The sequence below is a fragment of the Mytilus edulis genome, chromosome 13, assembly GCF_963676685.1.
Source record: "Mytilus edulis chromosome 13, xbMytEdul2.2, whole genome shotgun sequence".
NCBI classification, from domain to species: domain Eukaryota; kingdom Metazoa; phylum Mollusca; class Bivalvia; order Mytilida; family Mytilidae; genus Mytilus; species Mytilus edulis.
In genome coordinates this window covers 34,988,925-35,005,133 of record NC_092356.1, presented here as the reverse complement: position 1 = coordinate 35,005,133, position 16,209 = coordinate 34,988,925, and the positions used below count along the sequence as shown (strand labels likewise).

At 31.4% G+C, this 16,209-nt stretch overlaps 1 protein-coding gene across 1 annotated transcript in view; it reads left to right on the top strand.

Annotated features, from left to right (window-relative positions):
- The window catches only part of LOC139501765 (uncharacterized), a 29,960-nt gene that overhangs the window by 10,188 nt on the left and 3,563 nt on the right, over positions 1-16,209 (top strand). The window contains exons 11-27 of the mRNA XM_071290907.1: positions 212-249; positions 1,068-1,196; positions 1,975-2,059; positions 2,670-2,726; positions 3,571-3,683; positions 5,020-5,123; positions 6,728-7,010; positions 7,672-7,757; positions 8,209-8,257; positions 8,845-8,976; positions 9,745-9,990; positions 10,903-11,077; positions 11,774-11,939; positions 12,560-12,801; positions 13,235-13,316; positions 14,577-14,610; positions 15,321-15,374. Coding sequence (XP_071147008.1) covers positions 212-249; positions 1,068-1,196; positions 1,975-2,059; positions 2,670-2,726; positions 3,571-3,683; positions 5,020-5,123; positions 6,728-7,010; positions 7,672-7,757; positions 8,209-8,257; positions 8,845-8,976; positions 9,745-9,990; positions 10,903-11,077; positions 11,774-11,939; positions 12,560-12,801; positions 13,235-13,316; positions 14,577-14,610; positions 15,321-15,374 — 2,075 coding nt within the window. The remainder of the gene's footprint in view (positions 1-211; positions 250-1,067; positions 1,197-1,974; positions 2,060-2,669; positions 2,727-3,570; positions 3,684-5,019; positions 5,124-6,727; positions 7,011-7,671; positions 7,758-8,208; positions 8,258-8,844; positions 8,977-9,744; positions 9,991-10,902; positions 11,078-11,773; positions 11,940-12,559; positions 12,802-13,234; positions 13,317-14,576; positions 14,611-15,320; positions 15,375-16,209) is intronic.

Below are 16,209 nucleotides of genomic sequence, written 5' to 3'. Positions count from 1 at the left end.
GATGATTTTGAAGGCAATTTAAAAGAAAATAAGATAAAATTCGTTCAAAGATATGATAATAAACACGTGAAAAACGAGTGAAGAAACAAAATTAAACATAATTTGGTCAGACTTTAAATTCAAAATCGGTGAGGAAAACTTCTACAGCAGAAGACTATTTTTGTTTCTTCTATATGTATGATATTAAAATGTTAGTATCTGATATTTATAGTGTGTTTTAAAGAAAGACCATCGACAGTAAGAAATGACGTGAGTTGCACCAATTATGTCTTTTGAAAACATTTTTCGAATAATATGAATTACAACTGTGGTTTGAAATTCAATAAGAAAACTCTTCACAAGAGACAAACTGACACATAAATTAACACTTTACGTCACTGTACGGCCTTCAACAATAAGCAAAACCAACACTACGGAATCAGCTATAAAAGTTTCAAAATAAAAAAAATGTAAAACTATTCAAACGCGGAAACAAGCAGCCTATTTTATGTTCAATAAATGTAAGGAAACACAAATATTTAACACATCAACAATCGAAAACTTCTGAATTACAGGCTCCTGACATGAGACAGTCACATACTTACAGAACAAGACTTTTTTTAACTGAAAGAGTAAAGGAAAAAATTAATTGAAAAGACAAGAGAAAGACGAACATGACATAAAAATGTCAATTTATACCAGTCTTTATATTTCTCCAAAGTTGCGATATTGTTTAAAAAATAAATAAAATCAATACTTTATCAAACAAAAGCAATCACTTTACAACTAAATAACAAGAGAAGCTATGACTTTGAAGTTTTAAAATGTCATGATTGTGTTATCTTCTAAGGGACGGAAAGTAAAGTTGTAAAGACACCTCTTGCATGGTGTTTTATGGGAAGTATAATCTAGATCCCTGTGTTTTATAATTGCCATTATGTATATTTCGCAAAGCCAGATGTAAAGAAATATAATTAATATGGGATGAGTTTGTGCTTAAAACGTTATTTTCCTACCAGTTATCATTTTGAAATGATGATTTGCCAGTTCGATATTTAGAAAATATTTCATAAAACTTTTCATTTAAGGACAAATACACCAATGACTATGGCACTGCATTATCGATGTACCTTTTGAAAAAAGGAAAGTGGACTATTTCCAAAAAAGATATGAAAAAACTATTTAGTCAGAATTCTTTGGAATACATATACGAGGAGGTAATAGTTCGATTGTTGTTGACCAAGGTTTTAAATGTTAACATTCTAGCTTACTGCAGAAATGACATTAAAGCAGTCAGAATGAGGAAAATATTGGAAGACAATCCTATTAGCCAGGTTAATTGATATATACACATACATGTTTGAATACATTCTGTGGCACTGCATTCTCCTCATGTTTATCAGACCACTTTTATTTACAAGATGTGAATGGATCAAACAAAGACAACATCAAAAATGCACTCCACCTATAACGCATGAAGATTCACCAATGATAAAATGCATATACATTTGATATATTTATTTGACAATAATTTTAAGAATGATAAGTCAGCGAGAAAAGAACCAGCCTAGTTGCCAACATTTGGTACCTAAATACAAATATGTGTTATATTTATATGCTCTTCTACTGTACAATTTTAGACATAATTGTAAATTAAGGCATGGATCTTCACCAGACAAAACTCAGATTCCTTTTCTGTCTAGTCTTAGCTTCAGATGGTTGTTCTCTTACATATGCCTTTTATTTAAAACATATTTTAAATTATCTAATGATATCGCGTCCACAGTCTCTAAACAAGAATGTATTGTCAAAATAGGTATCTGGTGTCGTAAAATTGATCCATTAATGATTTTATTACTACAGTGTTAATACTGTGTGTTTATTAATTTTTTACTACAGTGTTAATACTGTGTGTTTATTATTTTTTTCAAATAGAAAATCAAAATGTGCCGAACTGTCAAAAACAAGTAAACATTTTATACTTTGTGTTTTAAGGTTATGACTTCTGAATTCATAAAGAAATTATGTCGAAACCAAGGTGCTTTCTCAAAATTGGCATACAAACTTACAGAACACTCAGGTGAGAATCAACTGATATGAAAAGTAGTAAAATTATACTTTAAGAAGGATAAATATTAACCGAAGTCAATTAAAATGATGCAACGAACAGACGAAACAAAAAGAAGACTTCGTTCTCTGACAAAAAAACATCATGAAGGTGTTGGTACAACATATATCGCTCTGAGTCGTCTGATATCTTAAATGTTCATCAAACTAAATAAAGACGATCAAGTGTTAAAAAGCTCGTATTAAGAAATAACTTCTTTCAACTACTAAATAGGTTAATAGGAAACATGCAGAACCATGCCTTCAACTCATACACTGATCAGTATGTCTGTACGTTTTGAAAGATTGTATACTGTAATCTATTATTCAAAACATTATCTTAGTTTGAACATATGTTGATTGAACAAAAAACTTAGCAGGAAGTGGGGGCAAAAGATTAATCAAGCTGATTTTCTTTTTTTATAAGTACTGTTTCGCCATTTCAATGTGAAACCATTAGGAACGAGTAAACAGGTTTTGTTTCATGTATCCTTTTAATTTGAGATAATAATAGCTAAACTGAATGCCTTTTTTCCATTTTGCATTTGAAATGTTTGAAGTTTACTGTTTTGTTCTTTTGGTAGACACTGTTTGTGAGATCAACGGGGAAGAAACAGTAGAGATGGAACGGACAACAAAATGTAAGAACAATTTGAGAAAAAAACATGTGAAATAACAACGTCATAAGCTGGTCCGTTATTTTTTGTGAGTGACTGCAAACCAAACCTTGGAACATAAATGAATTATCACAAAAAACAAATCTGAAAAATATTTTTCAATACTAGATTACTAGATTCAGACCTTTGACATATAAAATGCAAAAGAAATTATAACTACTTTTACAATTTGTTACTTGGATCGAGAGTCGTCTCATTATAACTCATACATATAACAAAGAAGATGTGGCATGATTGCCAATGAGACAACTATCAACAAAAGACCAAAATTACACAAATATTAACAATTATAGATCACCGTACAGCCTTCAACAATTAGCAAATCCCATACCGTATAGTCAGCTATAAAAGGCCTCGATACGAAAATGTAAACCAATTCAAACGAGAAAACTAACGGCCTTATTGATGTAAAAAAATGAACGAAAAACAAGTATGTAACACATAAACAAACGACAACCTGCTACTACTACATCGTCCTATGTATATTATTAATGATAAGAAGAATAAAACGACCAGTTAAGCCTAACACACGCACCATAAGGTTGGGTCCTAAGTGCAATAGTAATAGGTTTGGTGCAATCGGAGAAGATCAGGTTGATTGTATTTTAATTTAAGGACTGTTTTCAAATTGACTCCTGCACCGATCAAATGTAGTTTTTGTTCAAAATTAATTAAAAGTCGCAGAAAGAATTTTGCTGTCTTCGTTATCTTAACTTTAGCCCAAGACCGATCCGATTGACTGATTCGCTTGTCACTCGTTTCGTTTTTTAAACTTATTTTAATGATGAAGCATTACATATTTTCACAGGTAAAAGAGTAAAACTTATCGAATGGGATATCAAATGTAATGGACTTATATTTTTTGCTTTGTTGCAAAAACAATACTGGACAGGTGCCCTTCAGCTGGTGGAAACAGGATGTGTAAGTAAACAAATAGTACACTTTAAACTTATTTCATATTATTATCAACATGAGGAAAACATTTATACATTTGAACATTTTTATAAGCATAAATATTTATTTAAACGGGATAACCTGCCCAGCAGTTTACATCTTTAATACATTTATTTGTACGTTATAGGATGCTTATTTTTTGACCCACTAAAGTTTCTATAATATGGGGAGAAACTAGTCTTAGTTATGCTAATTGTGTTAAGCGTCAATCTAAAGACCGTTTGGTTTTCAAGTGTATTAAACCTCGTATGCACTTTCGTTGTCGATCGTGCAAATTCTAGTGTCTTGACTAGTTTTGTGTAGCAGATACGGACAACCAATATATTGAATCATTTGCCTGTTATTTTGTATGGATTTTGTAATTAACGGTATTTGCATGCGTTATCATTAGGTTGTTGGTGTTAAATATCAAATTGAATTTGATGTATCAATCTCTTCGTGCGTCTAAAGTTCGTCATTTTAATTCTGTCATATTTGGTAAATAAAACGCCAATACTGCATAGTCAAAGTTTATTCACATTTTGTGGTCAAAGTTTATTATTTCCCTTTACTCGAGTACCACGGTCAATTCAAGGATAACGGTTGAATCACTCAGATTACTTTAATCCACTATTGTCCTTATGTTAATACTATGCAATCAGTCTGTAACCAAGTGGCTGCTATCACTCATTACTTTTTTTTTATTATTGCTTTCAACATGAATCAGACAGTGTATTTTTTTATTAAAGCGTCACGGATAAGTCTTTTGTAGACAAAACGCGCGTCTGGCGTAAATATGAAATTTCTATCCTGGTTTCTATGATGAGTTTATTCTTTGATGATTTGGTATACATTCTTTCATGTTTGGGTCTTTTATTACTTACTTAAAACGATGCAGGTTTTCCGCAGTGGTAAACCTCATCCTGTGAATTTGAAAAATCAAGCCAGATTCATGTAACAGAGTGGAAAAGGAAATTGTCACTACCTGAAAATAATAAACTGAGCAAAGCTAAGGTAATACGTGCTTAGCGGTTTTTTTTTTCGAAAAAGGGGAATCTGATGTAGTACCTTTTTTTAGTGCTTTTTGATGAAAAATATACTTAAACTGTTACCGCGTTTAATCAAATTCAAAATTATAAACCATGACGTCTTGAATACACCAGCTATCAGACTTTCAATATTGAATGAATCGCACAACGGATGAGGCTCTTTCCTGAAAGATAACAGAGTATTTATTAGCCATTGAAGAGAGTACTTATCTTCCCTTTATTAACTTATCAAGATCTGACATTCAGGAATACTAGTACAAAATTTGTTGATATAGGTTGGGATTCACCATATCCTTGTCGGATGTGTCTTACTAAACGACGAAGTGAACAATTGGAAAACAACAACAGCCTTAAAAGAAAAACTACAACTTTTAAAAAGGTAATGTGACAAAACAATCACTATTGTGCATCTATTTTTAAAATGTTAAAAAAACGTTCGTGACCGGTGTAACACTACGCAGTCCAAATGAATCTAAACAGTCAAACACTTTTAAAATTCACAACTAACCATTTAATGAAGAGCGTAATCATCTTAAGTTTAATATCAATGCGACAGCTTCAATTTGTTGTAAAAAGTATTGTTTATGACGAATGTACATGTGGATTATAACGTGCATGTCGATAAATATTGCCATTTCGATTTCGAGAAGCCAATTTTAAAACAATGAACGAACTAATTGTCAAGAAAAAAAGCTCTTATTTTATATGAGAGTATATATCCTTTAAATGAATTTACTCGAAAATCATTCAGGTCTATAAAAATATATAATATTCTGAAAAGACAAAATATTTCAGTACTTCATTTAAGAGATAACTAAATTGTATTCGAAGCTTTAAGGGCGTCCATCGGTAGTTTTACTGGCGCAAATTAAGTCTACCTGGTGACGCGTAGAGGAGACAGGTTAACGAGTATTTGCGACACTAAAACTAACGATGGACGTCCACAAAGCTTCAAATACAATACAGTTATCTAAGTTCATAATTAAATTTCAAGCATTATTATACCCCACGGAACGGGTTGCAGAGGGTATAATGTTTCTGACCCGTCAGTCCGTCAGTTCGTCCATCAGTCAGGTTTCTTGTCATCGCAACTGATCTCAAACCGCACAACATAATTTCATGAAACCTTTTTAGATAAAAAGGACATATTATGTAGTTGTGCATATCAACAGGAAATTACGATTCATTTTTTTCTTCTAGGATCGAGTGACGCCCCTTTGAACTTATTTGTTTCAATGTACTACTGCAACAGTTTGTCATCCCAACTCCTCTGAAACTACACAACATAATTTCATGAAATCTTTTTAGATAATAAGGAAACGCTTTGTAGATGTGCATATCGACAGGAAATTACGATTCAATTATTTTTTAGGAGTTACACCTGTTTGAACTTAATTGATTTAAGGAACTACCTCAACAGTGTGTCATCTCAACTCCTCTTTGTAGATAATAAGGACATACTATGTAGATATGCATATTGACAGGAAATTGTTATTTTTTCTTATACAATTGTTTTTTCTTACACTTATTTTATTTCTTTAATGACAATGTGGGGGCGTGGGGTATGTGAGAGTGCTCACTAAGGTTCTTAAATTTCAGTGTAAAATTTTCATTAAAAAAAAATTCGCAAACAAATGTTAGCTTCTTTAGTCCCTACACTAGGTGACGTTATAGGTATGCTTCCGGCGTCAAACCTTTTTATTGTAGAAATTACATGTCAATACATTCAGCAATTCAAAATGTCGGCTTCCATACTTACAGACAAGGAGAAAGAGAATTTTACTCTAACTGTCATCCAATCAAAACCATTGATACAAAGTAATTGCATTAGAATTCTTTATTGTACTGTACATACTCTTTTTAGTTTACAGGTTCATGCATGCTAACTAATGGTCTTTATTTCATTTGTTTTTTTTTTGTTTATTTACACTAGTCTTAGGTGACATAATATCTTATATGATATTTTTGCATATTGAATTATAGCGCATTTACTGAGCGAGCCATTGGTATCACAAGCTGCATCTACGAAGCAGATAAGATTGCAGATAATAACATAACTGAAGAATCTAAAAGAGACCGGATTGAGAAAATGACAGAAGATACAGAGCTCGGTGACAATATAAACCATGCTGGAAGGCTGTTGTTGAATCATGGATATTTAAGGGATGCTATAAATACTGAAAACAATACCTTCCTGAAAAATGACACAGTGAGGAAAGTTTTAAACAAACAATGGTATGGCACAGAAGAAGTTGACTCGCAGACGGTTAGTGAAAGGTCTTGACCTGATTGTTTTGGTGTATAAGACTGTAAAAGAATATAATCAATGAAAAAAAAATCATATGGTTGTGCACTTCTTTTTTGCTACGTGTATTTGGAAGTACTCAATTATAATGAGTTTCCAATATTTATTGATTTTTACCCAATTTTGGGCTTTAAACGGGAAAAAAATCACAGTTTTACAATTAAATTTTACAATTCCTTCTGGGCAACATTTTTCCAAGGTATTTCTAAAAAACAATAGACAAATGTTTAATGAACCATCCAAATACAAAGACGATAAATTATCACTGCTGTTATCATCAGGACATACACATATTGTAAGTTAAAAAACAAAATTGAAACGATTGGAATCATCAAATGTCTAAAGACAAGAAGACTATCTCAATTATATGCAAAGAGTATATAAAAAGTAACAGTAGTAACACTAACAATTTATACTATTTGAATGTTTAGCTACTAAAGTACGATTTTTTTCCTATATCATATTTAGTGTTTTGGATCGAAAGACTTTTATGTAAATAAATGACATTTTTTACTTGAAGTGGTATTTTTAAAAACGTATTCAATTGGTATAAACATTTTACATATAGAAAACGTAAGGCGGATATTCAAATCCATACAATGTATCCATTTTCTCTTTTCAGATTTTCAGATTTATTTTTCTTGTTGCAGCCCACTTAATTCTGCTGCCCTTGTTGATGATTAACATGGAATCACGCCCATTACGTCGGTAAGTCTAATGCTTTTAATTGTGATGCCAGCTAATCAATCCTATAATGACTTTGTTTGGGATGAGGCCTTCTGTTCAAACAGTCTGTCGATAAAATTTTGATGAATACCATGTCAACAAAAGAAGGTTTCTTGCTCCAAATTCATAGACTTCTGTGTTTACCAATCACTTATCTGTTTTTCGATATCTGTTGCAGCTGGTAAGCTAATGCATCATTATATCTTAGTTGAGGCAGAAGATGAAACGTTATATTCTTATTTGATCTAAATCAATGATTCCATTCTCCAATCATACCATGAACTATTAGACAACTCTCACATATTTTCTACATTCAACATAGAAAGAATGATGCTTACAGTATTTTGCTTTCAGTTATAAAGTCTAGTTAATAAACTTATTAACCTTATCATACAACACAATATTACAAAATAGGTCATGGTTTATTATACAGGTTTTACAAGCAGTATAAGTTGCCTTTCCTGAAAGTAGTTATACATATGGTATGTACGTCTTTATTTTGTATTTTGTTTTTCAAAATTTGTACAGTAAACACATATTACAGAATTTTATCGATTTTACCAAATGAATGTATATCTAGAACTTTTAATTTTCCTAATGAAGTTGCTTGTTGACTGTTGTACTACTTTTTGTGAACCTGAGTGTTGAATGCTGTTATCCTATGTTTTACATCTTTATCTATAATGTCTGGTTTTTTTTTGTTAAAAAAATGATTCCTATATATTAAACGGAGACTTATCATACAAGTGACAGGTCAGCTAGCTATGAAACCACATTTTAGCTATAATTTTCTACAAAAGAAAATGCCTTTTTCGGTAACAATTACACTAAATTATTTAAATAAAAGAGCAGTACCACACTACGTAACCTTTTCAGCGTGATGTCAATAACATGATTAATTACAGTGACAAAACACTTAGTTGTTTGACAAAATGTCTGAAGAACGATAAGAAAGGACAGCTATGATATGCTGTAAGATATATTAAAGATTAAACAGGATTAAAAACATATTCTATACAAGGTTAATCATTTCTGTTTTAATTTAATTTTTTGTTTATAAATTTGACAGCTGGGGTTCTTAGTTCTCCTTATTGCATATGCATATATGCTGCTATTTGACTACGGTGATAATGGTCTCACCCGATCTGACTATTTCATCATAGTTTTGATTAGCAGTTTTGTGGTGGATGAAATTAAGCAGGTAAGTCTTTTTAAAATTGTATGGGCAGCCCAATACGTTCGAATTTGGACTATACTGTTATTCTAAAATAGCTTTGATTTAGGAAGTTAACTTTTAAAATGCCTAATTGGATCACAGAATAGAACAAAACATAAATATTCTTGATAAACGATGAATTTTAAGATATATTTTAGGAATGTATCGAGTATTGTTTGACGAAAACATAATAAATGCACATACAGTGTTTTTTGTTTGTAGTTTGGATATTGAAGCCTCATTAATCGTTCACATCGTTAATGAAAATTGCTAAACTTGACATTACTCACCTTTACAAATACAACGTTTCATTTAAAGCAATAACATTACAGGTTGACACTAGTTTGTGTGATGCTGATGACACCAAACGCAAAGACGAATGTACAATGTATGCGAGAAAGATGATATTTTTTTTTATAATTTTTATGATACAAAAAAAAATGTTTAACTTTTTAATGTGCATTCACACGATACGATTTTCCGTTCGATTTTCCATTCGACTCGACACCGTCGCACAGGTTAATCGTACAGTGATTTGATTTAACCAAATACAATAAACGTGATTGAATAATACTAAACTTCGGGAAAATAAACATGTACTCATATTTAATCAATGCACTTCTTTTTTATGTGCAATGGTATTAACATCTGTATTAATTACGACAAAAACCAATCAGCAATAACAAATATTTCACCAAATGATTTGAATTTAGCACAAATTGTATATATTTCACCAAATTGACCATATTTTAGGTTATTGTTGCTTTTCTGAGAGGACAATTAAAAAGCTACGCAAAGGATTGGTGGAATACATTAGATTGGTTATTCAATATATCATACACGCTAGGAATGCTACTGAGAGCTGGTAACGACTCCGGATTCCAGAATACGTCAAAATGTTTATTACTTTTAGCATTCATGATTCTTTGCGTCAGAATACTAAATATATGTTGCATGACAGAGTTTTTAGGACCAAAGTTGATCATCATACGTAAAATGGTATGTTGGGTTTCTATGTTTACTCGTTTTCACTCTTAAATGCAATTCAACTAAATAAATATTGAACACTCTCCACATGTGTTATGACTTTGTATAGCATATATAGCTAACTAGTAAAAATTCCATATTTGTTTTGAATGTAAATTGGATACTAAAAAATCATATCAACGACATCGTTAAACGTGTTAAGACTTAGTTTGATTTTCGAACAATAAAGAAGAAAAAGACAAAAGTATCCTACTTTATAGACGAACATGGTGACAATTCAAAATTATAACATATGATCTATCTCATTATGTCTTCAATCTTGATAATCATCGTATTTCTTTGAACATGTTGAATATTAAAACGTTGTAAATAGAAATTTATTAATATATATATATTATATTTAAATTAGGAAAATTTAAATACCAAATACTGAAAAAGTTTTAACGGCTTAAATTAACCGTACACAATTCCCTTTTGTTTTTGGTAAATAGAGATACTAAATTTTCATTTTAAGATACATGTATACACAAGCGACTTTATTCATATTTCCAACTTTTGCCTCCAGAGATTATAATATTCTATTTTGACAGATAATCTACTTTGTGGTAGGACATCGCGGTTCTCGGTCAACTAAGAGTAACTTAAAGAACAAAAATCCAGCTTTTGGTCGATACAATTCATGATGGAAAATAACTGCTTTATATTATCTCTCCATGAAATCATCTCCGTAAAACAGAAAAATTACAAGTGTTATGTGTTTAATCTAAGTTCGCTTGTTTGCTCTATATATTCCGAGTAGCAAGATGATCGACCACAAAAAATATAACCTGTCGAAAAGATGCATACTCTGGACTCAATAGATAGCATTACGAAAATAGTTTTTTAAAGTATAATGTTTTATTAGTGTGAGGCATTTTATTTCAGATTAAACAAACTGTTGCCTTTATGATTATTATGACTGTCATAGTGGTGTGGTACAGTGTATCATTCCATGCACTTTTATATCCAAATTCTGAGTTCAGTTGGAGAGAAATCGAAAAAATTATGTCAAATGGTTATTGGATGTTATTTGGAGAAATTAACGTGAATAATGAAAAAGGTAAGCATCGATATATATTTTAATTAACATAAAAATCGCATTATGAGAAGATATATGCTAGTTAGTTCTCTTTCATTTCGGATGCATGTCTGTGTTTAGTTTGTAAACTGTTAATGTTATATTTTTATTGTTCAAATACGTACATATAAGTTTTGATAACAGCACAAATAAAAGTATAACAATTAGAATAATAATAAAAAATGCAATCATGAAACACACTATTTTTCTTTTTACTATTAATGTCACGGAAGGTAAATCATAGTGATAGCTTTCTCGGTAACGGCGATGACTTCGACAACGACGGCGCCAACAATTGTTAACTTGTCTGCCTAGATAACGTTCATAGTCACATTACTATCAGCACATCAGTCCGACCATAATTTTAAAATCCTTCCAATTAATACATGTTTTAGATTTCTTGAATTAATAAGCAATTTTCAATGTTTGAGTTTTCTGCTGATGTTAGTTAGATAAGATCTTTTTGTGTGAAGTTGCATTACTATCAGTACATATCAGTTTGACGACTATTGTTTTGCCCCGCTAACTAGATTATGTTCCAGCAAATAAATTAATACACATTATTGCTGTACTTCAGATTGCATTTCACTTAATTATATGCTTACAGTCGAGACAAAACTACATCTCGACAGCTAATTGTTTGCATAGTTTCATTTTCCTATTTTGTATATACTTAAGTAACAGTACGGAACTGTACTAATACAATCAATGGAACTGCGGACGATAATGATAGTTTACAGCAATCTGCTACACAACTTGGCGAAGACCTCACACCTTACTTAAAAGCCTTATACGGATTGATAGCAGTAGTTTTACTGTTAAATCTGCTGATAGCTCTGTACAGGTACATATGCCTAATCATATGCGAAATTTTAAAGAAAAACATTATTCCTTATTCTAATAGTCAGAGTATTTCACTGGATGTTTTATTGAAGACATTTTGAATGCAGTACTTTAAGATTTTACAACACCATTAAATTAATTGAAAGGAAACCACGATTTATGTTTTGTTATTGTTTCTTTATATTTGTCTACCATGTCTACCAGCAGTTAACCTTATTATGCATTTATGGGTATGTTCTTTAAAAATTAATTTTTCATTCTTCCTTTTTAATAATTTCTCCGCCATCGTATGCAGCGTTCAGAGTCACAACACTTACGTTAATTTACAAAAGATATTGTACGAAAAAAAAGAGTGTATGCAAACAGTGTTGGTCATAATCTAAAAAAAACGATTGCCAAAATATTACCCATGTTAAGACCATTACCGCCCCAGTTTTTGTAAGGGTTCGAGATGCTTAGTCCTCAGTTTTCAATATTATGTTATGTGTTTTATTATTTGTATATTTGTCTCTTTTGTTTTCAAGCTATGGCGTTATCAGTTAATTTAAGATTTGTGTTATTTGATTTGCTTGTAGAATCTTCCAAAAATCTTTAACAATGCCTACACTTTTAATTTTGCAGTGACACCTTCAATTTAGTTCAACAACAATCTGAGTTTTATTGGAGGCAGATACAGACTGATTTTCTTGAGGAATATAGTATCAAAACAATATTTCCAATTCATCTCCAGTTACTTGCATTACCGGGAATAATTACTGCAATTATATTGGTTTGCTATTCGAAATTACGAGGGAAATTATCAAATAAATACAACATGCATGAGGGAAAGGCAAAGCTTAACCATCGACCAATGCTTGTCAGAGGTATACCTATCAATTTACAAATAATGTATTTTCATAAAATCATGTACTATGGTACATGTTGTAGGTTAAGACAGACTATTTACTAGAGTTTATAAATAAATCAATAAATTTATATTATTAATTCTTCCACAAATTCATCGTCAGTACACATCATACGTGTAACTACTTAATAGTTGACAAAACATAAATAAGATATGTTAAGTAGGCAGTACTGGTTGTTACTTAAAATATATGTACAATATGCATGGTGTTTTACAGGCAGGATGATTTTTTGTTAGAAAGAATCTCTCAATCATTTATTTACTCGTCTTTATACATATCTATAACAGCGTATCGTCCTCCCCTCACAAAGCTCAATTTCTATGCATTTTGTAAAATATCAAACTGTCAAATAACTCATTTAATCTTAATGACACAATTTTAATGTTTTCAGTTTTTCTGTATGATACGAATTATGATTTAAAACTTAAATCGACAGAAGATGCAGAAGAGAAAGGTGCGCTGGACAACAAAGGGTAAATGTTCTATCCTCTGCATTTATATTTTCATTACAGAACATTTGAAAAACATATGTAAACTATTATTTGCATTTATTGTTTTCAACTTCCATAAATTAACCTATACTCTTAGTATCGCACGTAATAGTATCAAACAAAATATAAACAGACAATCAAAAGTACCAGGATTATAATGTAATTCGCCAGACGCACGTTATGTCTACATAAGACTCACCAGTGACGCTCCGATCAAAACAGTTATCAAGCCAAACAAATACAAACATGACAAAGCTGATGATCATTGAGGACCTAAAATCCCAAAACATTGTGCCAAATATGGCTAAGATGATCTACTCCGGGGGGGGGGGGGGGGGGGGGGGAGGGGGGTTAAGAAAATCTTTAGTTTTTGGAATAATAAAAAGTTTTGTAAACAGGGATTTTATAAAATTGAAAATATAATTGATATTTATATCAACACCGAAGTGCTGACTACCGGGCTGGTGATAGCCTAGAAGACCCAAAATTCCAAAAAAGGTTGTGCCAAATACGGATAATGTATTACTACTACGAGATACTGTAGATCAATTGAATTGCATGATTACAAGGACTAGTAAAACATATCGATCTACAGGATATCATTTTTTCAATAGACTGTGCCTACATCGGCTTAAGGATGTGCATTCCATTTCTTTTCGATCCTCTTGTCTTAATTTGAATAACTCTAGTTTTTACCATGAAGTGCCAATAACAATTATGTCCGCCTACTTTTTCTTTCTTTTTATAATTTCATTACACATACACATAACGCTTGAACACTGGAAACTTGATTCAAACTTCAAAGAGATGAATTAATATGAATCTTAAAATACCCCTAAATGTAAATGTTTACACCCCAAAACAATTTAATTATAACATTTATCAGATAGTTTATTTATCAAGATGTGTACGTCAGTAATCCAGGTAGTTGAACTTATGGACGTACGCTAACCTGTAGTCGTGAATTTTTGTGTGGTGTCATTTTATCTCTGACGGAGAGTTGTCTCATTTGTTATCATACCACATCTTCTTATCTATAAGTAACACATATATATTTGGTTCTTTATACGATTGTAATTATAATCGTGTTTGAAATGAAGTTGGTCTTTGTCTTAAACCTGTTTCCATAATATATAAAACAAAATCTTTATAATACCAATGAACTATTTTCTAACATTCCGTATCACCTCCAAGCTTTATTATAATGTATAGTGATCAACCTTTTTTTTCTTATTTTCTTAGGAAAATAGACCTCGAAGATTTTGACGCAATTGCGGTAATTAATATTGATATAAACATGCACTATGTTCACTCTTGGTATTAAAAACAAACGAGTAACTATATGTACCAATGGACATAAAATATACAGAACTCATTTGAAGTCGATTTGGTGGGAAGTAAATAAACTCATCAAAGATAGCAGGACTAACTTTAGTATATACGCCAGACGCGCGTTTCGTCTTCAAAAGACTCCAGTCACCAGTGACTCTCGTTTCCAAAATAGTTAAAAGGTTCAACAAAGTACGAAGTTAAAGAGCATTAAGGAACATTGTGACTCTCCGATAATTAAATCGAGATCTATGTAACATGTTAGGTTCATTGATTGATGTAACGACTGTTTTTCTGTGCGTATTCTTCAAAACAATGTTTATGTTTTTGGTGTTATTTTTACCTTTTTCCTGGCTGTCTTTAACATGTTTAAAGAATACCGTCCGTGCAAGGGCTGTATAGCCAGTCAAGGTAGTTAAAAACTTCCATTTGTTTGTTTGTTTAAAGAATATGATAGATGTAAGCTTGTATGTGTACATATCAAAAGAAATGTCAATCAATGAAACTCTTTTGAAATATTTGCTGTCGAATTTAAGTTTGATTTCTTAACGAACTTTCTAAATAAACTTTTATTTTTGTAACACAAACTACATTTGAATTTGAAAAAAAAGGACTGCATATAAATCTACTTTTCAATATTATGCATATTATTTTCAGACCATGAACAAGATAGCAGATAGTTTGAAAGATTTAAAAGAAAAGAAACAAATGGTAAGTGACTATAATTTGACATCCCGATCCGAAAAGCGGGAAGGTAACAGTTCAATGAACAGTTTGTAAAGGTCTGATACCTATGGATCAATTTTAGATTTTTAGAAGGGGAAATAAAATTGAGAATGGAAATGGGGAATGTGTCAAAGAGACAACAACCCGACTTAATAAAAAAACAACAGCAAAAGGTCACCAACAGGTCTTCAATGTAGCGTGAAATTCCCACACCCGGAGGCGTCCTTCAGCTGGCCCCTAAACAAATATATACTAGTTCAGTGATAATGAACGCCATACTAATTTAAGCATTTATGGGTTCTTTCGCCGGAATTCTTTTAAGCTGTAAACTTAACAAAATGTGTAGAATGCACTTATTTAACGGACCATGACTCGGAGAATGGATATGTGATTGTTTAAGTGTAATGTATGCCGTATTCTTCACAATAATGGTCTTTAATACAATGATTGGATGGATCAATAGCTATGTACCAATATATTTGATGTGGCATTCGCCACAAAATTATCAACAACGATCGATATTTTAGATTTGAGTCTTTTTAACTCAATAAATTAAGATTGTTTATGCTTTGCACGTACTAAAAGATGAGTGTTAAGGACACAACGTGTTTGTGTTTTTTGGGAACAATAGGGTTACTGACATTAGTTATCGTCGTCATATGTTGACATATTTTACCTAATGACAGAGTATAATATTCAGAAAAGCTAAGATAATCATTAACTTCTAATACTATAGTTTGGACAAGAGATTGTGGAAATGGGAGGAAATTCGTGCGATTTCGTGTACTTCGTGCTATTTTTGTTTTATATGTGTATCGTT